Source organism: Cnephaeus nilssonii (assembly GCF_951640355.1).
Source record: "Cnephaeus nilssonii genome assembly, chromosome: 24".
Taxonomy (NCBI): Eukaryota; Metazoa; Chordata; class Mammalia; order Chiroptera; family Vespertilionidae; genus Cnephaeus; species Cnephaeus nilssonii.
The window spans coordinates 8,199,560-8,226,113 of record NC_137095.1 but is presented as its reverse complement, the minus strand read 5'-3'; the positions used below and the strand labels follow the sequence as shown (position 1 = coordinate 8,226,113).

General features: G+C 63.1%; 2 protein-coding genes across 3 annotated transcripts in view; one reads left to right on the top strand and one right to left on the bottom strand.

Moving 5' to 3' along the window:
• TICRR (TOPBP1 interacting checkpoint and replication regulator) overlaps positions 1-3,593 on the top strand; it is a 69,636-nt gene extending 66,043 nt beyond the window's left edge. The window contains exons 20-22 of the mRNA XM_079763989.1: positions 857-2,795; positions 2,873-2,998; positions 3,453-3,593. Coding sequence (XP_079620115.1) covers positions 857-2,795; positions 2,873-2,998; positions 3,453-3,562 — 2,175 coding nt within the window. The 3' untranslated portion in view covers positions 3,563-3,593. The remainder of the gene's footprint in view (positions 1-856; positions 2,796-2,872; positions 2,999-3,452) is intronic.
• Positions 3,594-4,394: 801 nt separating this feature from the next.
• On the bottom strand, positions 4,395-25,502 carry KIF7 (kinesin family member 7). 2 transcript variants are annotated; one of them, XM_079763991.1, is made up of 18 exons: positions 25,160-25,502; positions 22,907-23,107; positions 22,279-22,675; positions 21,596-22,127; positions 20,930-21,040; positions 20,261-20,488; positions 19,058-19,215; positions 18,587-18,702; positions 16,608-16,760; positions 10,399-10,601; positions 8,299-8,496; positions 7,624-7,749; positions 7,347-7,523; positions 6,445-6,660; positions 5,739-5,945; positions 5,110-5,308; positions 4,908-5,030; positions 4,395-4,725 (listed from the first exon to the last, which is right to left on the bottom strand). In XM_079763991.1, exons 1-18 carry the CDS (start codon positions 25,485-25,487, stop codon positions 4,400-4,402), a joined length of 3,999 nt encoding a protein of 1,332 aa, XP_079620117.1. In that variant the 5' UTR covers positions 25,488-25,502; the 3' UTR covers positions 4,395-4,399. The 2 variants fall into 2 exon arrangements, with proteins under 2 accessions (XP_079620117.1, XP_079620118.1); XM_079763992.1 differs by having other exon boundaries at positions 7,347-7,520.
• Between the last annotated feature and the right edge of the window lie 1,052 nt (positions 25,503-26,554).

Sequence of the window (26,554 nt, the reverse complement as noted above, 5' to 3'; positions counted from 1 at the left end):
CCCCTGACGTGGCATTAGCCAGGAGCCTGCAGGGGGCGACAGGGAGCTGGAGGACAGGTCCACCCCCGTCCACCCGCACTGAGCACCCGACGACAAGCAGGCGTGTTCCCTTCGGGTTGCAGCCGTGGGAGGCGTGTGGGCTCCTTACCTGTGGGTCTGCAGCGTCTTGGCAGGGGGGGAGGGTCATTCATGTCTCCCTCGCAGTGCCCTGTGTGTGTGTGTCCCACACTCCCCCTCCCCACACTCACACACACGCACTGCCTGGCGCACAGTAGGTGCTCAGTGATCACATGGTGGATGTGGGTGTGCGGCCCGTGGTGTGACAGCAGAGGCTGCCTTGGGGACAAATCGGAAGCAGTGTCGTGTTGGAGGAAGGCTAGCAGAGCTGTGCCCGAGTGGAATACGCAAACCACTTCAATGACTGGGCTCGGAAACAGGCTGGGTGCGCGCTTGGTGCTAGAAAACGTGGCCAGGCAGCGGCCATGGCCGTGGACACGCGTCGTTGCTAAGATCGTGCCTTTGGCAGCCTGCTGGTCTCCCCCTCTCCTTTCTAATCGCCCTAGAGCCGTGGTCGGCAAACTGCGGCTCGCGAGCCACATGCGGCTCTTTGGCCCCTTGAGTGTGGCTCTTCCACAAAATACCACGGCCTGGGCGAGTCTATTTTGAAGAAGTGGCGTTAGAAGAAGTTTAAGTTTAAAAAATTGGGCTCTCCAAAGAAATTTCAATCGTTGTACTGTTGCTATTTGGCTCTGTGGACTCATGAGTTTGCCGACCACTGGCCTAGAGGTTATGGGACCACCATTCCTGGAGAGTGTGGGTTACAGCGTTCAACCACTAAACTAAGTTTTCCTCACAGACTCCTAAGAAGACTTCCCAGAAACGGCCCAGCTCTCCGAAAGTGACGCCCCGAAGGCCCCCTCGGGCCCCCCGCACGCCGCAGACTCCCCTGTGCTCCCCCGAGAGGCTGCAGAAGCCCTGTGCCGCCCGGACACCCGCCAGACAGGGGCTCTTCCAGTCCCCGAAGGCCTCCGCGCCCCACGGCCGCCACTCACCTTCTCCGCCCACAGCCTCGCCCCTCGGACGCCCCCTGCCCGAAGGCGGCGCCTCTCCCCGGGGAACCAGCCCGAGAACGCCCGGCGGCCAGCCCCTGGGGTTTCCGCAGAGCCCCCCCTGGCTGCCCTCAGTGGCTTCCAGTCCAGATGGCACCCCGGGTCCAGCAGCCTGGGGGGCTGCACCTCCGCCACAGAAACTCCAGCACCCCCACCACCTCGGAGCCTCGTGGGGCGAGGAGCCAGCACAGAGAGGGAGAGTGAAAGCTGTCAGAACCCCGACAAGATCAGGGGACACAGCCGTGCCAGCTTCCCCGCCTGCGTCTCCTCTCGCCTCCCCTGTGGGTGGCATTCCCGAGAGTCCCCCCAGGACAGCCTCTGCCGGGTCCCCTCACCCTGGACAACTGGACGGGAGAGAGCCCCCGAGAGCCTCCAGCCCTGCTCCCTCGGTGCCCCCCAGGACCTCAGGGCCAGCCAAGCCCGACTCCAGCCCCTGCCCTCCTCCTGAAGCGGGGTCGAGGCTGGGAAACACCTCCAGTCCCGAGAGGGGCTCCCTGGAGGGCCGGCCCCATCCCTGTGCCGCTCCTGCCGCCGGCACAGACACCAGGAGGCAGCGGCAGGTAGGGGGCCCCTCTCCGTCCTCCGAAGGGCACGGCGACCCTGGGCCTGGCTGCAGGAGCGGCCGGCACACGTCCTCCCCTGTGCTGACTGCAAGGGACACGGAGCCCCGCCCTGTCCTGGGCGAAGCCGAGGATGGGAACAGCCACATTGCTCCTGTGGGAGCCGGTGAGGGGGTCAGGCCGGTGGTTGCTGGGGAGCCGCCTTCTGACCCTGGGACTCCGTCCTCTGCGCCCGGCTCTCCTCAGACACCCCCCGGCGCCCTGCGCTGTGCGGCCCACGGAGGGCAGCGCCAGGCTGCGGCCCCTGCTCAGCTGTCAGAGGCCCCTGCCCACCCCCAGGCCTACGAGGTGGAGCTGGACGTGCAGGCGGGGGCGCTGCCCAAGCTTCGAACCAAGAAGGTGGACACCAGCCCGGGCTCCGAAGCCGAGCTGCTGAGAAGGGACCCAAGCGTCCCCCCGAGCCTGGGCGTGCCCAGGAGCAGCAAGTCCTCAAGACCCGACACCTACACATCCCCCCCCTGCCTCCGCCCCGCACACAGCAGCCCCGGCAAGAACGGCGGACAGACCTACATCTGTCAGTCCTGCACCCCCACCCGCTGCCCCTCGAGCACCCCCAGTCCCTTCCAGGCAGATGCTGGGGTTCCTTGGACACCATCTCCCAAGCACAGCGGAAAGACAACCCCGGACACAATCAAGGACTGGCCACGGAGGAAGCGGGCGGTGGACGGCAGCCTGGGCGCCCCTGCGGGCAGGGCCGACGCGGGCACAGACCTGGGTGCGGGCTGGTCGCTGCTGCGGCCAGAGGGCACGGAGCTGGGCCTGGAGCCCGGCCTCCACAAGACTCGCGTCCTGGGGGACTTTGAGCTCGAAGGGGTGTGTCAGCTGCCAGACCAGTCCCCTCCTGGAGCCGGAGAGGGGGTGCCTGGGTCCGAGGATGCCTCCTCCTGGAGGCCCTCAGGGTGGGGCTCCAGGAAGAGGCTGCTCTCCCCTGAGGACACCGAGTGTGAAGCCAAGAGAGCCTGTGACCAGCGGGGAGAGGACCCAGAGGCTCGGGGCGAGGCCGGGTCTCCCGGGCCGGGCCTGCAGCAGCTTCCGTCCGCAGGCGAGGACGAGCCGTGGGTGTCGGGTGAGTGGTGACCGCGCTGGGCCTGGCTGGGGCTGCCGGGCACCTCGGGCCGTGCTGACCACCTGCCCTTGTTTTAGGTTCCACGCCCCCTCCTGGCCGTGCCGTGCGCAGCTGCCTCTCTGCCCGCGGGCTCCAGGCCCTGACGCAGTCCCCTCTGCTGTTCCACGGGAAGACGCCCGCCTCGCAGGGCACGGACGCCCCGGGTAAGTCGTGGGGGGGCCCACACTCGCACCAACATGCGGCCGGCCTCCTGGGGGTGCCCTGGGTTAGTGCAGGGCTGCGGGCAGCTGTGTTTTGCGGGAGGCTAGGGACAGTGACGTGCGTGGTGCCCACCCAGGGAACCCCACAGTCCTACCAAGTACTTGAGGTTCCTGAAAGCGGTGGCAGGCGTGGGCGCACAGCGCAGTCCCCGGAGGCTGAGCCGTGTCCGCACGTCCCGTGACAGGACCGCCCGCAGCCTCGGCAAAGCACTGAGCCTGTGCTGCACGTTAGACGGTTCCTCCGTGATGGTCAGGGAGCAGGAGGGGCCGTCCGTGGTCCCTCCCTCACGGCCACGACAGAGCTTACAACACCCCGCAGCACAGGGCAGCAGGGACTCCGTGGGCGACGCCCCGAGGGGGAGGCTGCGCCCTCAGCTGCCCATCTGCCTGGCTCTAGATGAGGATTTGGATGTGTTTCCCGCCACGGAGGACTCTCCATTCAGCCGAGCCTTTTCCAGGACCCGCCCCGTCAGCAGGACGTACTCACGGAAGAAGCTGATCAGCTAGAAGGGGGACCCGGCAGGGCCTCTAACCAGACACTACAGAGCCTGGCCGGGCCCCTCTCCCTGGGCGCCGGGAATGCTGTCTGCAGGGGAGCAAGTTCCACGGGAGCCTGTGAGCACAGAGGAGCTGGGGGCTGGGTCCCAGCCTCCACCACCCAGGCCCTGGGCTGGCCCTGAGGCTGCCTGGGGCCCTGTACGACCAAGAACCCATTCCAGCCCCCCATCTCCCCCCACCCCGCGACCCCGGCCTCCCTTGTGAAGGGGGAGGAAGGACCCCAGGACAGGCCGGGCGCGGGGCTTCCCTTCCCTCTGACAATAAAGTTACCTCTGTACTCGGCGTGCACGGCTGTGGGTGTTCTCGCCGGCGCCGCACTGACCTGCCTGAGCTTCGTGGGCAGCCACGCCGGGGTCTGCCCCCAGCCAGACCCCGCACGGGCCTCGCACCAGTGGGGAGACCACAGCGTCGCGTCTCGGCCGCTTCCGAGCTGCTGGGTCCCCAGGTCTGATTCCTATGCTGTCCGTCACACTCCGAGTGAAAACCCTGTTTCTCAAGAGGTGACTCATTTATTATAAAATGGTTTCCCAAAATTCTACAAAACCTTCCCCAATTTCCCCAGGTCCGTGTGCCCATCTAGGCACAGGCTGTCCTGTGGCCCGGAAGGTCCCGAGCCGGCCAGGGGTGGCCGTGGGCACCGCACTTGGAGGGAGTGGGGGGATCCGCTTTAGAGGAACCGAGGCCAGTTCACACGCTGGTTGTCATGGTGAGGCAGGACCCCTTCACGGCGGACGCACAGGGCACAGTACCTGTCAGGCCCGGGCCCCCAACAGGGCCGCCGCCCGACTACAGCGGGTTCCTCCGCACGTCGATCATGCCCGGGCTGGCCCTCCGCAGCTCCCGCCGGGGCCTGGCCAGGGGCCCGAGGTTCCAGGGCGGCCCCGCCTCCCCCCCAGGCAGGCCTCGCCCCAGGGGGGGCTCCGCGGCCTCCGGGGCGCCCTGCTCCTCACCGCACAGGCTGGAGCGCTTCCACGTCAGCGGGAGCGGGGCGTGCACCAGGTCCCGCGCCTCCTCCCGGGCTCGGGGGGCGCCCTCCGCGAGGGGGGGCTGCCAGAGCTCCTCTTCGTTTCCCGGCGGCTGGCGGCTCTCCGGGCACAGGGCCTTCTCCCCGCCTGCCACGGACCGACACCCTGGTCAGAGGGGGCGGCTGCCCCTCCTCAGCCCCAGCTCCCGCTCCCAGGAGAGCCGCAGGGAATGACCCGGAGAGCTGGCGTTAGTGTGACCTTTCCCCAAAGCGGCGGCGGCCCCCCCCTACCCCCCCCCCCCCCCCCCGTGAGCAAGGCCCGGCGCTTACCCCGGCTCAGCCTCTGCCTCAGCTCCTGGTTCGCCCACACGTGGCGGCCCAGCTCCCGCTCCAGGGCCTGGATCCTGCCCTCGTACTGCCGCCTGCTGTCGGCCAGCCCCTCGCCGAGGTGGTCTGGGGGGACAGAGAGGAGGGTGGCGGGTGCAGCCGGGGAACCGGGGTGCAGGGCGCGGGGCTGGGAGCGCGGCCGCACCTCGGCTCTGCTGCAGGAGCAGCTGCACGTTCTGCTCGTGCTCCTTCTGCTGCAGCGTCAGCTGGCGGTCGGTCTCCAGGCGCTGCCGCTCCAGCGCCGCCTCCAGCCAGAACACCAGCCGCTGCTGCTCCTCCAGCTGCATCTCCAGCTCCGAGAAGGCCACCTGCTGCTGGTGCTGCTCCTCGCGCAGCGTCACCACCTGCGGAGGCTGCGCTCAGGCTGCGGCTCGGGCTCAGGCGCCCTCGCCCGGGGCAGTGCCCACCGCCCCACCGGGTGTCACTGAGAAACCACGGCCCAGACGCCTCCTCACAGCGCTCCAGGCCGTGATTCCCAAGTCAGGAGTGTGATTCGCCATCCCCACCTCCAACTTTAGGGCTTCGTGGGGGCCAGGATTTCGGTCTCGACAGGGACGTGTGAGCTGCTGCCCCTACTGTGTGACCAAGCACCCGGGCAGCGAACTCATCCGCTGAGAACCAGTGAGGGGCACAGGCCACCCTGAAGGTGCCAATCAGACGGGAGGGGAGGGGGAGGGGGAGGTGGAGGAGACAGTCAGTCTGGCTAATAGAATAGGCGAGAGAGACAGACAGACAGACAGACAGACTGAGGCTGCGGGGCTGGCGCGGACCCACCTTGTCGAAGTACTTGCAGAGGAGGGCCCTGGTCTCGGAGGACGAGAGGTAGCTGAGCTTGGCCATGAGGTTCATCTCGCACTGCGACAGCAGCGAGGCCGAGGCCCGCAGCACCCGCTGCCGGGAGGTGATGGCCTCGTTCTTGTACTCGATGGCCGCGTCCAGGGCCTCGATGGCCTCGTCCAGCTGGAACAGCGTCCGCTCCTCCTGTGGGGACGTGGCATGCACGGGTGGGGGGTGACCTCCGGGGACGTGGCATGCACGGGTGGGGGGTTCCCCATTTCCTGAACGACTAAGTCCTAGTACACAGCCACAACTGACCCCTAAGTGTCCCCTTGTCCTGGGCTGTCACAGCCAGACACCCCTGGGGTATGGGGGAGGCTGGGGTTCTGCCTCTGGGGGGGGCTCTGCACTCAGGGAGCTGGGAGTACCCTACACTGAGGGAGGCCTGGCGGGACCCCTCGGTCCCGACACTCATGCCCACAGGGGAGCTGAGGTTGGGGGGCTGAGATTGGGGGAGCTGAGCTGTGGGGCGGCTCAGTGCACGCAGGATGCAGAGTCCGGTCCAGCTGGAGGGAACGAGGGTGGCAGCCCCGGCCCGTGTCCCCGACCAGGGCTAGAGCAGGGGCCCGTCCAGCACGCGCTCCAGCCCGCCTTACCGGGGCGGCCCGTGCCCCACGGCAGCGCTGCGGGCCCGCGGGCGTACCTCGGGCGAGAGCAGGCTGCCCTGCCGCAGCTTGCCGTCGATCTCCAGGCGCTGCTTCAGCAGCGAGTCCTTCTCCTGGCGCAGGGCGTCGATCTCCCCGCGGATCTGCTGCTGGCTCTGGGCACTGCCCTGGCGCAGCTGCCCGCTCTTCTCCGACAGCTCCCTCTCCAGGTGCTCCAGCCGGCTGGACACGCGCACGATGTCCTCGGTCAGGGCCTGGGCGGCACCGCGGCATTAGGGGAGGGGCCGGGCCGCCTCGGGGTGATGGCCGCCTGTCCGATGCTAAGCAGGCCTGTGGGTCCTGCAGAGGCTGGGCCGGGCGGGGGGGGGGGGGGGGAGGGGGGCTGGGGGGGGCAGAGATGGCCGGGAGGGTGCGGAGGAGCGGAGGACGAGGGTCTCCTGAAGGGGACACATGGGCCGAGGCAGGGCAGGGTGTAGGGTGGCCCATCACAGGTGACTTGAGTTTGTGATGGGAATTATGGGAAATTCGGGGCCAAACCCCAAAAGCCTTTCTGGGAGCCGAAGCGGGAGGAAGTGAGGGCTCGAAGGACCACAGGAGACTCGGATAAGCCAGCAGCACCCTGGGCCCTGCACTGGGAGTGCCGTCCGACACCCCTCAAATACCCACGGCAACGTGACGCTGGCCCAGAAACACCCCACCCACCGGGAACAAGGAAGCCCCGAGCCAGGTGGGGTAGGGCTCGGCCTCCTTGGGCCCCTCCCCACCCCCCTACCTGCTCCCCCTGCCCGCGCAGTCCCCGAGCCGGGGTCACAAAGGGGGAACAGACCGTGGGGAGGACACCTGGAGCGGTTGCACCCGCCCAGCAGAACCTGCGGGACCCACAGGCTTCTGCAGCCCAGCAGGGCGGCCCCCACCTGCCCGGACTCGGGGCGGCCCCCACCTGGCTGGACCGCAGGCGCTTGCTCTCCAGCCCCGTCTTCTCCTGCACCAGCGCCTCCTTCTTGGCCAGGATGGCCTCCCGCTTGCGCAGCTCCTCGCCCAGCTCCTCCAGCGCCCGCCGCTGCTGCAGGACCTTCTCCATCTCCTGGTCCAGCCACTTCTTCTGCTCCTCGATCTTCTGAGGGGCGGGGGGGGGGGGGGGAAGGGGGGGCGGCGCTCAGTGCTGCGCCGGCTGTGCGGGCAGCCCCCGGGTGCGGCTGTGGGTGCCCGGTGCCCACCTGCTGCTGCTCCAGGGTGAACACCGAGCCGCTGCTGCCGCTGCGCCGCTTCCTCTGGAACGCCGCGATCTCCTCCGTCTTGATGCGCAGGATCTTCTGCTGCTGCTCGTGCTTCAGCTCCAGCTCCTGGGGAGGCGCAAGGGGGTGCGCTGGGGAGAGGCACGGGGGCTCCCAGGGGAGGAGCTCAGGGGGGTGCGCTGGGGAGAGGCACGGGGGCTCCCAGGGGAGGAGCTCAGGGGGGTGCGCTGGGGAGAGGCACGGGGGCTCCCAGGGGAGGAGCTCAGGGGGGCGAACAGGTGGGGCGCGCAGGGGAGAGGGGCTGGGGAGAGGCACGGGGGCTCCCAGGGGAGGAGCTCAGGGGGGCGCACAGGTGGGGCGCGCAGGGGAGAGGCTCAGGGCCAGAGCCTAGGTGTGCCTGCCTCTCCCGACACAGCCCTGCAGCGCCCCCAGCCTCACACCCCCGGTCCCATCTTGCTGGGGGACCAGCGCACAGAAGCCAACACTGACGGGGCTCCTACAAGATGAGGTGCCCGCCGCCCTACAGGGCGCGTGACCCTGGCCTGGACTTTCCTCTAACTCCCCTTTCACAGGGAAAAACCCTCAGGGGAGGGCCGCGTGGCTGAGTGGCGGGACCGGCGCCCCGCCCAGAGCCCGACCTTGACCCCAGAGCCCGACCTTGACCCGGTGCTGCCGCTTGCTCATCTCCGTCTCCAGGCGCCGCTTCTGCTCCGTCTCCTCGCGCAGCCGCCGCTGCAGCTGGCCCTGCTGCTGCCGCATGAGCTGCACGTTCCGCTCCAGCTCCCGCAGCCGCTTCTCGCTCTGGGCCGACAGCGACGCCAGCCGCTCGGTCGCCTGCTTCTTCTCCCTCAGCACCTGGGACCACACAGCCTCGTGTGGGCCCAGCTCAGCAAGGGGGGCAGGACCCACGGAGAGGAACAGGCGGAGGGACAGACAGACGGGAAAGCAGGAAGATGGGCCTAGAGGTGTGGCTCAGTGAGAGAGCATCGGCCTGCGGACTAAAGGGTCCCGGGTTCGATTCTGTGGGCTTGACCCCCCAGTTGGGGGCGTGCAGGAGGCAGCCGATCAATTAATCTCTCTCATCACTGATGTTCATCTCTCTCTCTCCTTTCCTCCCTGAAATAAGTAAATTTTTTTTTAAACAGGAGCTCAGTAAAATAAAATCAGAAAGACGGATGTTAATACGTACGAGGCCTAGGTGCGCTGTGCATGCTAAATGACTCCAACAATCCCATCGAAGAGGGTGATCGTTGTGAGCCCCGTTAACAGATTAGGAAACGGAGGCACAGAGAGGTTAGGAAACTTGGCCAAGGGCACACAGCTAGTAAATGGCAGAGATGGCATTCAAGCCCGAACAGTCGCTCCCCGAGCCCGTGCCCTTGACCCCTCGACTGCATTGTGTCCTGGACGCCCGACGGAGCAAAGAAGGAATGGACCGTGGATGGACAGCTGCATGGATGGAGGGTCGGCAGGGTGGATGGACAGAAAGGTGGATGGGAGGGATCACGGGAAGATAAACACCAGGATGCAGGAATCGATTAAAGGGAACAGAAACAGGGAAAGATGAAGGGGTAAATGGATGGTTAGTCACATCAGCAGATAAGCGTGGATTAGAACAAGCATGTCAAACTTGTGGCCCGGGGGCCGAGGGGAGCCCACAATGAGTATTTTTGTGACCCGGCCAATATAACAGTATTAAGAAATGATTTAGCCCTGACCGGTTTGGCTCAGTGGATAGAGCGTCAGCCTGCGGACTGAAGGGTCCCAGGTTCGATTCCGGTCAAGGGCATGTACCTTGGTTGCGGGCACGTCCCCAGTGGGGGGTGTGCAGGAGGCAGCTGATCAATGTTTCTTCATCGATGTTTCTAACTCTCTATCCCTCTCCCTTCCTCTCTGTAAAAAATCAATAAAATATATTTTTTAAAAAAGAAAGAAATGATTTAATAACAATTTCGTAATTTAATTTTCACAATATCCTGTTATACATAATTTTTAATAACGAACTACCCTAATGATCGGTGACTATCACCGTGCTGCATTCATTTCCCTTACGCGCCTTATGCGCAGGCGCACCATTTCTCTCCACTAACACCAGCAGCGAATGTTTTAGCAGCCGATCGCCACATCATTAGCCTTGGACTGACTTGTTTGGTGTGCGCAACAGGAAATATTTCGCTTTCAGAGAACAAGAAAAATAGGTTTATTTGCGTTACGCTTATTCATTTGTGCAGTTATTCAGTGTCTGGTGAGTTAATGTTCAAGAAAAACATTAATTTTTATTAAAATGTTCTATTATTTTGTTAACGACTCATTTATCTCAGCCCTTTGCATTCAGCATGTCTCTATCGAAAGAAACCTACGTTTCTATGAAAATGGAAGCTTTTGTCGTTTTGCCGCCACACACACACCTTGTTTATTGGGCCCGTGGGAGCCTGTGAGTTTGACAGGCTTGGAGCAGAGGGACGCGGGCTGAGGGGGAGACAGAGGGAAGATGGGAGACAGAGGAAAGGGAATGGGAGCTGGAAGGACAGACAGAAGGATGAGGGCGGGAGGCTGCGTGAGGAGGGTCCATGTTCTTCCCACACCCACCGCTCCCCCTCCCCGTGGAGGGGGGGCCGTCCGCGGGACCCGGCTCCCGGCTCTGCGGCCCCCACACAGCACCCGCCTCGGCCTGGGAGGCCGGCAGGGCGTGGGCACCGCAGCCCAGGCCCCGCGCGAGGCCTGAGCACCCACCGCTGCCACCCGGGCCGCACGGACCTGCGCCTGGCTCTGCGCGGCCGCCACCCGCCGGCGGAACTCCTGCAGCCGCGACCGCTCGCCCGCGTCCTGGGGCTCCGAGCCCTCCAGCTCCCGCAGCTGCCGCTGCCCTTCGCTCAGCTCGGCCCGCACCCGCTCGGCCTCCTGCTCCAGCTCCCGGATGCGCTGGCTGTGCTGGCGGTTCAGGGCCTGGGCTGCCTTCCCTGGGGAACGGGGGGGGGGGGGGGGGGGGGGGGGGGGTCAGCACGGGCCACCCGTCCCCGCACGGCCTATCCGCTGGGTCCCCTGGGAGACTTGGACACCCCGAGGTTTGCCCAGCCTTTGTTCCACCAAAACCACGATTTACTCAGGATTTAGCTTTACACTGACTCACTTTTTTAAAAATATATATTTTTATTGATTTCAGAGAGGAAGGAAGAGGGAGAGAGAGATAGAAACATCAACGGTGAGAGAATCATGGACCAGCTGCCTCCCACTCACCCCCTACTGGGGATCAAGCCTGAAACCCGGGCACGTACCCCGACCGGAATCGAACCATGACCTCCTGGTTCCTAGGTCGACGCTCAACCACTGAACCACACCGGCCGGGCTCGACTCACTTTTTAAATTAGCCTCATCCATAACAGCGACTCAGGGAAATTGTGGATGAGCTAGCATTTTTGGTGAAAACAGGCTAAAATAAATACACATCCGAGCCTGCTCATAATGAAGCCTCTAAAGCTAACTTCATCGGCAGGGAGTGTGGAGGACAGAAGGGCAGGGAAGGTGACACCACAAGGAAGCAATCACATCCCCAGGATATTGGGGTTTGCAACACCCCACAGCGCAGCTGAGCAGGCAAGAGACAGTGAACGTCAGAGGCGCGGCCAGCGAAGGTGACGGCGGCGGGGGGGGGGGGGGGGGGGGGCACGCCTGGAGCCTGAGTCCAGCTGACCGTGTGCTTGTGCCCTGGGCACCAAGGCCACGGCTTTGCAAGATGTGCTAACGGCACTCGGGTTGGGGGAAAAAATGTCCCCCAAAACGCTGAAAGGTGTGGCCTGAGAGGACATGCCTGGGATTGGCCTCACAGTATTTCGGGGGATGACATCAGCACTGCGGCCGAGTGAGAAGACTCCAGGGTTTCTCCCTGAAGTTTATTTTGTAAAATAAATTTTTACTGATTTCAGAGCAGAAGGGCGAGGGTGTGAGAGATAGAATCATCAATGATGAGAATCATTGATCAGCTGCCTTCTGCACGCCCCCCACTGGGGATCGAGCCCGGAACCAGGGCGTGTGCCCTGCCCGGGAATTGAACCGTGACCTCCTGGTTCCTAGGTCAATGCTCAACCACTGAGCCACACCTGCTGGGCTCGCCCTTAAATCGACCAGTTGGACAACTATAACTCAACGAAGGACCCTTTGTTCAACACACGAGCGTGCATGAAACACCCCCGCGCTGGGACGTCTGGAGGTGGGCGTGTGGGAGCCAGCAGTGGGGGCGGGAAGGCCACAGCCCAGGTGGGCACCCCCCGCAGCTCCCCGGAGCAGGGAGCGGGGAGACACCGGGCTGCGCCCTCACACTACGGCCTGGAACAGAAGTGGGGCAGAGCAATGTTCCCCAGAGAAAAGGCATCGCCCTTCCCGCCTCCCATCGCAAGGGAAAGGAAAAAAAACACACAAAAAAACATGCCTCCTTACGCCCCAAAGCACACCACAGATACCCGGCAATCCCTAAGCCCCAGTCACAAAAACCCCAATGGCGTTTTTCAAAGAAACAGAACAAAAAATCTGCAAATTCATATGGAACCACACGAGACCTGGAATAGCCAAAGAAACCCTGGGAAAGAGAAGAAAATGAGCCTGGTAGGCGTGGCTCAGTGGTTGAGCGCCGACCTAGGAACCGGGAGGTTACGGTTCGATTCCCGGTCAGGGCACATGCCCGGGTTGGGGGCTCAATCCCCAGTGGAGGGCGTGCAGGAGGCAGTTGATCAAGGATTCTCTCTCCTCATTGATGTTTCTATCCCCCTTCCCTTTTCCCTCCCTCTCTGAAATCAATAAATCCTATATAAAAAGGCTAATACGCAAATTGTCCCCTCAACCAGGAGTTCAACCAGGGGGCAGGGCCAGCCAGTCAACCTCCCCCTTGCCCTCCCCAGGGCTGGCCCGGCCCGATTGGCCCCGCTTGGGACAGGCCAGCCGGACCCCGCCTGTGCACGAATTCGTGCACCGGGCCTCTAGTATGAATAGAAAACAACACACAAACAAACAAAAATAACCAATGGATGCACAAAGCTTCCGGAAAACAAAGGGTAAAATGGGCACAGGAAGTCCTCATACATCGCTAATCACTCCAAACGTAAATGAACAATTCACCAATAAAGAGGCAGAGAGGAGGAGACTGGATCAAAAAACAAAACCCAGCGATACGCTGCCTACAAGAGACGCCTCTCAGCGGCGAAGACGAAGGGAGACCCGATGGAAAGGGTGGGAAATGACTCCCTGAGCCAGGGGTGGGGAACGTCGGCCCGCGGGACGGATAAGGCCCCGGAAACCATTTGGCCTGGCCCTGCCCGGGCGTTAGGGGCGAGTTAGTTAAATGTTTGACCCAGGAGAGCAGGCTAATGCTAGTTTTTAAGCTGATGACTCTGTACCGCCCACAAGCGATGTTATAAATGGCCCTCGGGCCCCGGGTCCGGGCGAGGCCGCGGGCCCCTGGATCCGGGTGAGCCCTGGGCCCCGGGTCCGGGCGAGGCCGCGGGCCCCTGGATCCGGGTGAGCCCTGGGCCCCGGGTCCGGGCGAGGCCGCGGGCCCCTGGATCCGGGTGAGCCCTGGGCCCCGGGTCCGGGCGAGGCCGCGGGCCCCTGGATCCGGGTGAGCCCTGGGCCCCGGGTCCGGGCGAGGCCGCGGGCCCCTGGATCCGGGTGAGCCTGGGCCCCGGGTCCGGGCGAGGCCGCGGGCCCCTGGATCCGGGTGAGCCTGGCCCCGGGTCCAGGTGAGGCCGCGGGCCCCTGGATCCGGGTGAAGCAGTGCCCCTGGGTCCAGCCGAGACCAAACCAGAGGGAGTTGGACCTGCATTACCACCATTTGTCCACCATCCAGAGCTGAGGGGTCAGTGCCGACATGTACTCATAGGGAACCGGTGGACATTGATATTGGGTCTCAAAAGAACTGTTGGTCCAGAAAGAAACTCACTACAGACTGATTCATTTGCCTGTCAGCATAACTATTATTGCTCGTCGCACATTCAATTCTTATAAGTATATCTATAGTGACACGGGACATTCTCAAGGACAGGCCATATGCTGGGTCACAAACTAGCCTCCACAAATTCAAGAAGATGGAAATGACACCTCGAGCCCTGGCGGGTTTGGCTCAGTGGATAGAGCGTCGGCCTGCAGACTGAAGGGTCCCAGGTTCAATTCTGGTTGAGGGCACATGTCCGGGTTGTGGGCTTGATCCCCAGTAGGGGGGGTGCAGGAGGCAGCCGATCAATGGTTCTCTCTCATCACTGACACAGAGCAGATTAGCATGGGCCCTGTGCAAGGGTGACACGCAAATCCGTGAAGTGTTCTGTATTTTAGAATGAACGTCATTGAAATGCCCATTCTACCCAAAGCAACCTACAGATTCAACTCGGCCACCATTAAATACCAACGGCATATTTCACAGACCTAGAGCAAATCTTACAAACACTTCTATGGAATCAAAAGGACCCCGGATAGCTACAGCAATCCTGAGAAAGAAGAACAAAGTTGGAGCCAAAACCGGTTTGGCTCAGTGGATAGAGCGTCGGCCTGCGGACTGAAGGGTCCCGGGTTCGATTCCGGTCAAGGGCATGTACCTTGGTTGCGGGCACATCCCCAGTAGGGGGTGTACAGGAGGCAGCTGATCGATGTTTCTCTCTCATCGATGTTTCTAACTCTCTGTCCCTCTCCCTTCCTCTCTGTAAAAAAATCAATAAAATATATTTAAAAAAAAGAACAAAGTTGGAGGGAGCACAATACCGGATACCAAACTATAGGACAAAGCCGTTATAATGAAAACAGCCTGGCACTGGCACAAGAACAGGCATGTAGATCGATGGGACAGAACAGAGACCCCAGAGACCGACCCACACCAATAGGGTCAATGAATATGTGACAAAGGAGGCAAGAGCATACGACGGAGTCAAGACACTCTCTTCAATGAATGATGCTGGGAAAACTGGACAGACACACGCAGAAAAATGCAACTACACCACCAAGTACACCAAACGCAAGAAAAACTCACAATGGGCCCAGTCCCCTCAGCCCCCCAGCCGCCCAGGGCCGCCCAAGGCTCAGGTAACCAGGGCCGGCCCGAGGCTTGTGCTGCCGGCAGTGGCAGCAGCAGAGGTGTGATGGAGCGTCACCTTCCCCTGATCGCCGGGTCGCCTCCCGCCCCTGAGGGCTCCCCGACTGTGAGAGGGGGCAGGCTGGGCTGAGGGACCCCCCTCCAGTGCATGAATTTTCATGCATCGGGCCTCTAGTAATACAATAATTAATAAAGAGTAGGTTTATGAATAATACAATAAGTAAATAAATAATAATACAAAAATAAACTGTGTTTAAAAAAGAAAAGAAAAACTCAACAATGGATAAAAGAGGTAAATATAAGTCATGAAACCATAAATATCCTAGAATAAAACCTAAGCAGTAAAATCTCAGGCAATGGAGCAGTGTTTTCACCAGTACCTCGCCCAGGGCAAGAGAAACAAAGGAAAAGATAAACAACTGGGACTACCTCACACTAAAACGCTTCGGCACAGCCGACGAAACGTCAACAAAATGACAAGGAAACCCACTGCCCGAAAGAGCATGTTCGCCGATGAGACCTCTGCTGGGGCGGGGGGGGGGGGGGGGGGGGGGGGGGGAGTTTGAAAATATACACAGAACTCATACAACTCAACACCAGGAGGACAACCCAGTTAGAACGGGCAAAGGAGCCCTGGCTGGTGTGGCTCAGTGGATAGAGCGTCAGCCTGGGGACTGAAGGGTCCTGGGTTTGATTCTGGTCAAGGGCACATGCCGGGTTGCTGGCTGGGTCCCTGGTAGGGGGCGTGCAGGAGGCAGCCAATCAATGATTCTCTCTCATCATTGTTGTTTCTATCTCTCTCTCTCCCTCTCCCTACCTCTCTGAAATCAATAAAAACATATATATATATTTTTAAATACATTTTATTGATTTCTTACAGAGAGGAAAGGAGAGGGATAGAGAGTTAGAAACATCGATGAGAGAGAAACATCGATCAGCTGCCTCCTGCACACCCCCTACTGGGGATGTGCCCCCAACCAAGGTACATGCCCTTGACCAGAATCGAACCTGGGACCCTTCAGTCCGCAGGCCGATGCTCTATCCACTGAGCCAAACCAGTCAGGGCTAAAAATATATTTTTAAAAAATTCAGTCCTAGCTGGTTTGGCTCAGTGGATAGAGCATCAGCCTGCAGACTGAAGGGTCCCGAGTTTGATTCTGGTCAAGGGCACATGCCCGGGTTGCTGGCTCGGTCCCTGGTAGGGGGCGTGCAGGAGGCAGCCGATCCATGATTCTCTCTCATCAGTGATGCTTCTATCTCTCTCCCCCTCTCCCTTCCTCTCTGAAATCAATAAAAATATATTTTTAAAAAATTCAGTCCTAGCTGGTTTGGCTCAGTGGATAGAGCATCAGCCTGCGGACTGAAGGGTCCCAGGTTCGATTCCGGTCCAGGGCACATGCCTGGGTTGCAAGCTCGATCCCCAGTAGGGGGTGTGCAGGAGGCAGCCGATCAATGATTCTCTCACATCAGTGATGTTTCTCTCGCTCTCTCTCCCTCTCCCTTCCTCTCTGAAATCAATAAAAATATATTTTTAAGAAAGTCAACTGGTCACCACCTAAAGTCACGGCCTACCCTGTCGCACACATCACCAGACATAGCGCGATTTGGGGACGCTGTGCCCTCCCCGCGACCAAGAGCTGTGCGCCCACCCCGCGCAGCGCCGGGCACACGGCGGGCACCTGATAAATAACAACAGGCTACGCGTCCTGGGAACCAGAATCGGCACTTTGCCCGAAGCAGCTCATCCCGTCCTCAGAGCACACCGAGAAGCAGGCACACCTGCTGTGCCCGCTTCACGAAGGAGAGAACGGCGGCACAGAGAGGTCACCCCACTGGCTCAAGGTCACACAGCCGGGAGAGGCTGAGCTGGGCCTCACCCGCCTGCGCCCCCACTCACCCGTGCGGACCAGCTCGCCGATGAGCTCCTCCTTCATGCGGATGTTGATGGCCAGCTCCCGGATCTTCTGCTGGGCCTGGGCCAGCCGCCACTCGGAGGCCGAGACCGCGGGGGCCTGGCAGCGCCGGGCCTGGGCCTTGTTCCCCTGGACCCCTGTACAGGCCCGCTGTCAAGGCTGCGGCCCCACGGACAGGGGGGAGGCAGGGGGTGGAGGGGAGGTGGGGGGTGGAGGGGAGGCAGGGGGTGGAGGGGAGGCAGGGGGTGGAGGAGAGGCAGGGGGTGGAGGAGAGGCAGGGGGTGGAGGGGAGGCAGGGGGTGGAGGGGAGGCAGGGGGTGGAGGGGAGGCAGGGGGTGGAGGGGAGGCAGGGGGTGGAGGGGAGGCAGGGGGTGGAGGAGAGGCAGGGGGTGGAGGAGAGGCAGGGGGTGGAGGGGAGGCAGGGGGTGGAGGGGAGGCAGGGGGTGGAGGGGAGGCAGGGGGTGGAGGGGAGGCAGGGGGTGGAGGGGAGGCAGGGGGTGGAGGAGAGGCAGGGGGTGGAGGAGAGGCAGGGGGCGGAGGGGAGGCAGGGGGTGGAGGGGAGGCAGGGGGTGGAGGAGAGGCAGGGGGTGGAGGGGAGGCAGGGGGTGGAGGGGAGGCAGGGGGTGGAGGGGAGGCAGGGGGTGGAGGAGAGGCAGGGGGTGGAGGAGAGGCAGGGGGCGGAGGGGAGGCAGGGGGTGGAGGGGAGGCAGGGGGTGGAGGAGAGGCAGGGGGTGGAGGGGAGGCAGGGGGTGGAGGAGAGGCAGGGGGTGGAGGGGAGGCAGGGGGTGGAGGGGAGGCAGGGGGTGGAGGAGAGGCAGGGGGCGGAGGGGAGGCAGAGGGTGGAGGGGAGAGGCAGGGGGTGGAGGAGAGGCAGGGGGTGGAGGGGAGGCAGGGGGTGGAGGGGAGGCAGGGGGTGGAGGGGAGGCAGGGGGTGGAGGAGAGGCAGGGGGTGGAGGAGAGGCAGGGGGTGGAGGGGAGGCAGGGGGTGGAGGAGAGGCAGGGGGTGGAGGGGAGGCAGGGGGTGGAGGGGAGGCAGGGGGTGGAGGAGAGGCAGGGGGCGGAGGGGAGGCAGAGGGTGGAGGGGAGAGGCAGGGGGTGGAGGAGAGGCAGGGGGTGGAGGGGAGGCAGGGGGCGGAGGGGAGGCAGGGGGTGGAGGAGAGGCAGGGGGTGGAGGGGAGGCAGGGGGCGGAGGGGAGGCAGGGGGTGGAGGAGAGGCAGGGGGTGGAGGGGAGGCAGGGGGCGGAGGGGAGGCAGAGGGTGGAGGGGAGAGGCAGGGGGCGGAGGGGAGAGGCAGGGGGTGGAGGAGAGGCAGGGGGTGGAGGAGAGGCAGAGGGTGGAGGGGAGAGGCAGGGGTGGAGGAGAGGCAGGGGTGGAGGAGAGGCAGGGGGTGGAGGGGAGGCAGGGGGTGGAGGAGAGGCAGGGGGTGGAGGAGAGGCAGGGGGTGGAGGGGAGGCAGGGGGTGGAGGAGAGGCAGGGGGTGGAGGGGAGGCAGAGGGTGGAGGGGAGAGGCAGGGGTGGAGGAGAGGCAGGGGTGGAGGAGAGGCAGGGGGTGGAGGGGAGGCAGGGGGTGGAGGAGAGGCAGGGGGTGGAGGAGAGGCAGAGGGTGGAGGGGAGAGGCAGGGGTGGAGGAGAGGCAGGGGTGGAGGGGAGGCAGGGGGTGGAGGGGAGGCGGGGGGTGGAGGAGAGGTGGGGGGGGTGGAGGGGAGGCAGGGGGTGGAGGGGAGGCAGAGGGTGGAGGGGAGAGGCAGGGGTGGAGGAGAGGCAGGGGGTGGAGGGGAGGCGGGGGGTGGAGGGGAGATGGGGGGGTGGAGGGGGGACACAGGGGGTGGAGGGGAGAGGCAGAGGGTGGAGGAGGTGGGATGCTTGCCAGGCAGCCAGGGAGGAGTGTGGGCTGTCCAGGGCGGCCAGTCAGGACCGTGGCGGGGGGAGGGGTCGGGGTCCTCTCTGCGTCCCCCGAGCTCACCTCTGGGCTCCAGGACGGCTGCACCCAGCTCCTCGAGGCGAAGCTCTGGGCCCTTCCTGCTCGGGGGGCTCCCTGGGCCGGCCTCCACCCTCTGGTTGCACTTCCTGATCCCGCTTCTGGGGGGGCAGAGCAGATGCCTGTACCCCTCCCCAGCCCCAGCCGCCCCCCCCCACCCGGCCACCGCCCAGGCCCCCGTCAGGAAGACAGGTCACAGCCTTCCACCCCGTCATCGCTGGAACCTGTGCGCCCAGCAGATCCCGGGGCCAGGGGCCAAGCTTAGGGGTGCAGGGGAGGGGGGGCACCCAGGACCCCCTGGAGGCTGCGAACCAGGCCTTTCCCACCAGCAAGCGCTCGGCTCCGAGCCCACAGCTTCCGTCTGCTCCCCCCAACACCCAGGGCTGGCAGGGGCGACGCAGGTGAGGGCACCCCAGACCACAGCTCCTCCCCCCTGGGCCCCGAGCCGGGCCTCACCTGCGCTGGGGCAGGGTCCTCCGGGCCGGCTCGTCCCCCTCCCCCTCCTCCTCGTCCTCGTCCTCGTCCTCTTCCTCTCCTGATGCAGCTGAAGGGCCACTGTCCAGCGCCTCTTCCTCTTCCACCAGCTCGGCTCCCGCCTCCCTGCCATCGGGCACCTGCCAGGGCACCGGGGTTTCAGGCCAGGGAGCCTCCCGGGCGCCCTCTAGGGGCCACTCCCGGCACCAAGTCTGTGCACCCGCCTACGCCCCGCCCTGCGTGCCCACCCCCATCTCTGCCTCCAGCCCTCCTCACCTCCAAGCCCCAGCTCAGCGAGGCCTGGGGGAGGCCTTTCCCCACTCATCAGAGCGGGGGCCGCCCCTGCATTTCCCCCTCCCCTGCTCCCAAAGCACCCGGAAACGCTCAGTCACGTCACCACCTGCCACTTCTCTCTGGCACACGGTCACCTGCACCCGTCTCGTCTTGCAAAGCTCGCCCGGCCCGAGTGGAGGCTGCGTGACAGACCTCTCTGCCAACCCGTCCCCCCGCGCCCCCTCTCCCCGGGCCCTCAGGGCTGCAAGGCTGAGAGGACCCCGAACTTTCGGGCAGATGCAGGCGCAACCTGTGTCCACAAGGCCCCGCGTGACAGAACCAGAAGCGGAGACCGGGGTCAGGGACAAGGAAACTTGCCAAGAGAGGGGGCGGGCGGCCTCACAGGGGATGAGCTCCCTGTCCCTGGAGGTGTGCACGCTGCCCATCCAGTGCTGGAAGCCAGCACCCCCTCTGCAGCCTGCGAGCAGCCCCCAGGGACACTGGAGATTCCCGGTAGCACCGCCCGCCCCCCAACCCCCATGGCTCTGTGTTTGAGCGTCAACCTATGAACCGAAAGGTCCCAGTTTGATTCCCAGTCAAGGGCACGTGCCCATGTTGCGAGCTCCATCCCCAGCAGGGGGCGTGCAGGAGGCAGCCGATCCATGATTCTCATCATTGATGTTGCTCTCTCTCTCCCTCTCCCTTCCTCTCTGAAATCAATCAATCCATATGCATATTGTTTCATAGCAGCACCCCTCTGAGAGGGCCCAGTCACCCAATCCTGGCCTTCCTGTAGGGACACGTGAAGGGGCTCCCACAGCTGGTCCCAGGAAAGCCGGGGTGAGGGGCACGCCGTGCAGCACCGCCCAGTCCAACAGGCCCAGCGGGCGCCCGGCCTCCCCACCTCCTCACCTCTCCCCAGTTCTCCGGGCCAACTCCGTCTCCAGGAAGGCACGCGGGGGGCACCATGCCCAGCGCGTGGGAGTGGGCACCCGCCAGGGGGGCTGTGTGAGGCCGGGGCACCAAGGACCCCGGAGGCAGGCCCTGCAGGAGCCCCGGGCCCCCCCAGCCCGGCCGCACCAGCTCCAGCCGCAGCCGCAGCTCCGCCATCTCCTCCTGCTGCTCCCGCAGCCGGTCGCTCTGCAAGACAAGGTCCAGGTGCAGCGTGGGGACGCGGGTGGGGCTGTGCGACCGGGAGACACATACATACACATACACACATACATACACACACACACACATACACACACACTCTGCACTAGTTCAGGCCCAAGCTCTCTCCCCACCCTGCCTGTCCTCCACGCCCTTGCCCATCACCGCCACCAGAGGGCGCCAGGAGCAATGCTGACCCGCTACCTGGTGGCCAGTGCCCCATCCTGCGCCCCCACCTGCCATCCCACCTGCCACCCACACTCAAGACCATCCTGCACACCCGCCCGCACTGCTCCTCGCCCGCACACTTCCGCTCCTTTGTGCCTGCCCCCATCTCCGCCCGCCGCCAGAACCCACCCACCCCGGCTGCTTTCCTCCCATCTGGGGAAACCACTCCCTTGCACCCCCTCCCAGGAAGTGGGGCCCTACCTGCAGCTTGTACTGCTCCATGGCGTCCTCCAGGGCGGCCAGGAAGTCTCGGTTCTCCTCCTCCAGGCGGGCCACCTGGCTCTGCAGGGCCAGCAGCGCCCCCTCATCGTCCTGAGGGGCGGGGAGCCGGGCTTCAGGGCCAGGGGCTGGCAGGACGAGCCTGTCTGTCCCTGGGACCCAGGGTGCTCCATCTACCCCGCCAGGGTTCCCCCCACCCAGCGCTGCTCTGTTCCCATGGGGTTCCCATGGGGTTCCCCCAGCGCTACTCTGCTCCCCCGGGGTTCCCCCAGCGCTACTCTGCTCCAAGCCCTGCCTGCATCCCCTCTGCAAGCCATTTGGGCCACCTCTTGTAATAATCAATCCTTTTTAAATGAACGGTAAGAACATCGCCACTATTATTACAACTTCCTGCGCGTTCCCCAGCCTGCTGGGCCCTGGTTACACCCTCAGCCCTTACATCACCCCTAGGAGGTAATGCCAATGTCGCCCCTACTTTACAGATGGGGAGCCCGAGGCCCAGGGGGAGACCTGATGGAACGTGGCCCTGGTCCCCAGCAGACGCGCCTTTGAATGGAATGGCAGGGACACGGCTGTCTGTCTGTCTGTCTGAAAACCTTCTCCTGCCCCTTCCCGCCCCTCCCCAGGCCACACCCAGCCCTCGGCCACCTTTCTGCCGCCGGGTCCCGGCGCGGCCTGCTCCTCGGCGGCGGCGGAGGCGCTCTCGATGCCGCTGTCGGGCCCGGAGGCGGAGCTCAGGGCGCTGCGCTCGCCCTCGACGGCGCACAGCCAGTCGCGCACCTTGCGGGCCGCGGCGCAGGGCAGCCCGGGCTCGGCCTGCAGTTCCCGCAGGAGGCTGTAGGCGGCGTCGGTGCGGGCCCGGTAGCGCGCGCACTCGGCGCCCAGGCGGGCTGCGGCCCCGGCGGGGGCGGCCGGGGCGGCTGGGGGGCCCGGGCCGCGCCGGCCCCGGTGGATGATGCGCGTCTCCGAGCGGTGCCGCGGGGGACACCGCGCCCCGGCCGCGTCCTCGGGCGCCCGCTCCGGCTCGGGCCGCCAGTTGACGGTGGGGCGGTTGCAGATGTTCTGGGCGCGGCTGGCGTAGTTGAGGGTGTTGAGGGTCTCGTCGAAGTCGGAGGACGAGGGGCTGACGCAGGCGATCATCACCGTCTTGGCGTTCCCGCCCAGCGAGTCTTTGAGGATCCTGGGGGCGCCGGGACCGGGGTCCCAAGCCCCTATCAGACCTGAGGCTCGGACTGCAGGGCTGCGCGCGCCCCCGCAGCCAAAGGGGGGACCCGTCCCCTGCTAGCCTTCCCCCCCCGCGCGGCCACCGGGGGGCGCTCCCCCGGGCTCACCGGGTGATCTTGGAGTCCCGGTAGGGGATGTGGCTGCCGCGCCGCTGCGGGTCGCCCAGCGCGCTGATGACGTTGCCCAGGGCCAGCAGGCTGCTGTTGATCTGGATGCTCTCCTTGAGGCGCTCGCCGGTGCTGCCCGTCTTCAGCACCCGCTCGGAGCCCGCCAGGTCCACGAAGTGGAACTTGGACACGAGCAGCGGCGCCGCGGCGGCGGGGCGGGGCGGGCGGCCGGGGGCGCGCCCCCGCTGCTCCAGGGTCGCGGTGAAGACCGTGTGCGAGCGGCTGGACAGGCGGTTGAGGTGCGTGGCGCCCGTGTGCCGCGCCGCGTGGCCCATCTCCAGGACGCTCAGCACCTCGTCCAGGCCCTCCACGGCCACCTCCTTCACCCCGCACAGCACTGCGGGGCGCACGGGGGCCGTGAGCGCGGAGCAGGGGCGCCCCGACCCAGGGACCCCTCCTCCCATGCCGGGGCTCCTGCCCATCCCGATTGGGGCGGGGGGGGGGGGTGGCTCCAGCTGCCCCCATGCCCACCTCAAAGCAAACTATCCAGAGCGAGGGTTTCCGGTTAGGGGGAGCCCCCCCCCAAGCCAGGCGCCCCCTCCCAGCCGGGGACTCGGCCTCTCCTCACCCACGTTCCCACGCTCGTCCTCGCGGAGCTGGATGTCGCGGCTGGCGGTGCCCACCTCCAGCAGGTCCCGGAACTCCTCCTTGTACACCTCCAGGTAGGACACGTGCACCAGGCAGTCCAGCAGGTCGTTCTCGTCGATGAGCTTGAAGGCCTCGGCCATGACCCGCGGGATGATGCCCTGCCGGTCCTCGTGGAGGGAGGCTGGGGAGACATGCGGGGTCTCCTGCCACGGGCCGCCAGCTGGGGATCCAAGGCCCCCATGCCCCCCTCCAGCATCTGGAGGATGGGGCTCCAGGTGGAGAAGGCGGCAGCAGGAGCCAGGCCGTGGGCCAGGGTGGTCAGGCAGAACCCTAATATTTCAGAGTTGGCAGCCACCTCTCAGGGGTGAGCCAATCCCTTTCATGATATAAGCACCCCACCCCCCCACACACACACTACATTCCTGCCAGGTCACCAGACACCCTTAATTACCCCCTGGGACAGGGAGCTCATTACCACAGTTACCTAAAGTACCTCCTACATTTATCCCAAAGGAATAAGAGGGTGTTCAGAGCAGCATTCATCTTCATAACTTCAAAAAAAAAAAAAAAAAAAAAGGCAAACATCCAAAGCATCCATCTCAAGATCCACCGGGGATCTGGTTAAATAAATTATTACCTTATAGTCACAATGGAATGCCAGGCAGCCATGAAAAAAAATCAGGTTGGAAATACTTAATGATGTAAAGACCTGTTCATGATATTAGTTACAAAAATAAAACAGGATATCAAAGATTGGGTATAAGGTAATGCCATTTTCCATATATATATATATATATATATATATATATATATATTTATATTTATATTTATATTTATATTTATATTTATATTTATATATTGATTTCAGAGAGGAAGGGGGAGGGATAGAGAGATAGAAACATCAATGATGAGAAACAGTCATTGATTGGCTGCCTCCTGCACGCCCCCCATGGGGATCAAGCCCACAACCCAGGCGTGTGCCCTTGACTGGAATCAAACCTGGGACCCTTCAGTCCGAAGGCTGATGCTCTATCCACTGAGCCAAACCAGCTAGGGCCATTTTCTTTAAAAGTATAGTCAATTCCGAAGAGAAAAAAAAACTGGAACCCTAACAGGATGGGTGATTTCTGAAAGGCAGTTTTATTTTTGAGTGTTTTTCTGAATTTTTCTAATTTTTTTATGACAAACATATACTTATATAACCCAAGAGAAAACATTTGTACTACCTAAAATGGGGCAGTTCCTGCCCTGGCTGGTTTGGCTCAAGGGATAGAGCGCCAGCCTGTGGACTGAAGGGTCCCAGGTTTGATTCTGGTCAAGGGCACGTGCCTTGGTGTAGGCTCGATCCCCAGTCGGGGGCGTGCAGGAGGCAGCTGGTCAATAATTCTCTCTCCTCATCGATGTTTCTCTCTCTCTTTCCCTCTCCCTTCCTCTCTGAAATCAATTAAAAAATAGATTTAAAATGGGGCAGTTCGCCCTGGCTGATCTGGCTCAGTGGATGAAGCGTCGACCTGGGGACTAAAGGGTCCCAGGTTCGATTCCGGTCAAGGACACGTGGCCGGGTTGCGGGCTCGATCCCCAGCATGGGGCGTGCAGAAGGCAGCCGATCAGTGATTCTCTCTCATCACTGATGTTTCTCTCTCTCCCTCTCCCTTCCTCTCTGAAATCAATAAACATATTTTTAAAATAAATAAATAAAATGGGGCAGTTCCCCTCATTGGCCCGAAGTGTCTCTCCCCAAATCTGCTCTAGCGCCTCCTGGAACCAGCCGGGGGTGGCAGCCGGAGTGTGTCTCTTCCAGGACCGTCCCCACCCCGACCACCCCGACCGGCACATGGACTCCTCACCCTCACCAGCCAGACGGACAGACAGACAGACATCCTGCAGAGACAAGCCAGCTCCCCGTGCCGGCCCAGAACCAGGCGGCCTGGCCCCATCTCTAGGGAGCTGAGAAGGCCACTCACCTCCCAGGCCCATCGCCCCGCCCTGCCCGGCCCAGCCCCCCACACGACTGGCCCCACCCTGGGCTGCAGACCTGCTCGGGCCGGGCCATTGCTCTCCCTCCCCGGGCCCCGCCTTCCACAGGGAGCGGCAGCAAGAGCCACTGAGCGCCCCGCCCCCCCTACCAGATCTTGCCCGGCCGGTGTGGCTCAGTGGTTGAGCATCAACCTATGAACCAGGAGGTCACGGTTCAAATCCCAGTCAGGGCACAAATCCCGGGCAGGCCACTCACCCACACTGGCCTCCCCCATGGTGTAGGTCTTCCCGGAGCCCGTCTGGCCGTAGGCGAACACGGTGGCATTGAAGCCCTCGAAGAAGGCCTCCAGCAGGGGCTGCACGCAGGCCTGGTACACGGCCTCCTGCCCGGCCGCCTCGTCCAGCACCGCGTGGAAGCCGAAGCTGCGGTCCCGGCCCAGCGTGACCCGGCCGCGCCCCGGCTCCACCCGCAGGCAGCTCCGGTGCCCGTGCAGCAGCTCCTTGGGCAGCAGCGGGCGGACTCGCAGGGCCACCCGCACCGGGGCCGCCTCGGCGTCCCGCAGCCTCTGGGCCTCCAGCCCCATGGCGAGGGCGGGCTGCTCCGGGGGGCCCTGTGGAGAGGAAGAGGCATCCCCATCAGCCCCTGTGCCCCGGGGGCTGGGCTCCCCCTGCAGCGGGCCTGAGCCAGATCCTGCAGCTCCTGACCTTGGAGGGCTGGAGGGGAGGGAGGTCAGAGTTCAGAGCATCCTCTGTGCCCCGGCCTGGGGCCCAAATGCTGCGAGGGCCACAACGCAGTCCTACTCGGCGGCACGGCCCGGCTCTCGTCTCTGCAAATAAGGCCCCACTCCGCCACTGCCCCAAGGGCTGTGTCCCAGCGGCCCCTCCCCCGCCCCCCTCCTACCACACACACACACACACACACACACACACAACACACACGCAGCATGCACACACACAGCACGCACACACACAGCACGCGCACACGCACGCACACACATGCATGCACACACATGCACAATGCACACACATGCACAAAACACGCGCAGGCGCACACAGGACACATACACGCATGCACACACACGACACACGCAGGCACACACACGCGCACACACACATTACACACGCATGCTGAGATTTCCAGTCTCTGCTTTGTCACATCACACCCGCTACCCCACCTTCTTCAAAAGAGTCAACAGATCTTTCCCGGCCGGTGTGGGTCAGTGGTTGAGCATCAACCTATGAACCAGGAGGTCACGGTTCAAATCCCAGTCAGGGCACATGCCCAGGTTGCAGGCTTGACCCCTGGTGGGGGTCATGCGGAGGCAGCCGATCAATGATTCTCTCTCATTATTGATGTTTCTAACTCTCTCCCTCTCCCTTCATCTCTGAAATCAATAATATATATATATATATATATATATATAGATAGATATATAGATATATATATATCTGTTGACTTTTGTGTGTGTGTGTGTGTGTGTGTGTATATATATATATATATATATATATATATATATAAAAGTCAACAGATTCATTCCAAGACCCCCCCACCCCGAGGATGGTACCAAACACACACACACACACACACACACACACACTCTCTCTCTCTCTCTCTCTCTATATATATATATATATATATATATATATATAT

What these genes read in the sequence shown, in the direction of transcription:
- KIF7 (XM_079763991.1), bottom strand. Translation starts at nt 25,487, where the DNA reads ATGGGGCTGGAGGCCCAGAGGCTGCGGGACGCCGAGGCGGCCCCGGTG. An exon ending in GCTCCTGCAGCAGAGCCGAG is followed by an intron (nt 5,031 to 5,109) that starts GTGCGGCCGCGC and finishes CTGTCCCCCCAG; the next exon opens with ACCACCTCGGCGAGGGGCTG. An exon ending in GAGGCAGAGGCTGAGCCGGG is followed by an intron (nt 4,726 to 4,907) that starts GTAAGCGCCGGG and finishes GGTCCGTGGCAG; the next exon opens with GCGGGGAGAAGGCCCTGTGC.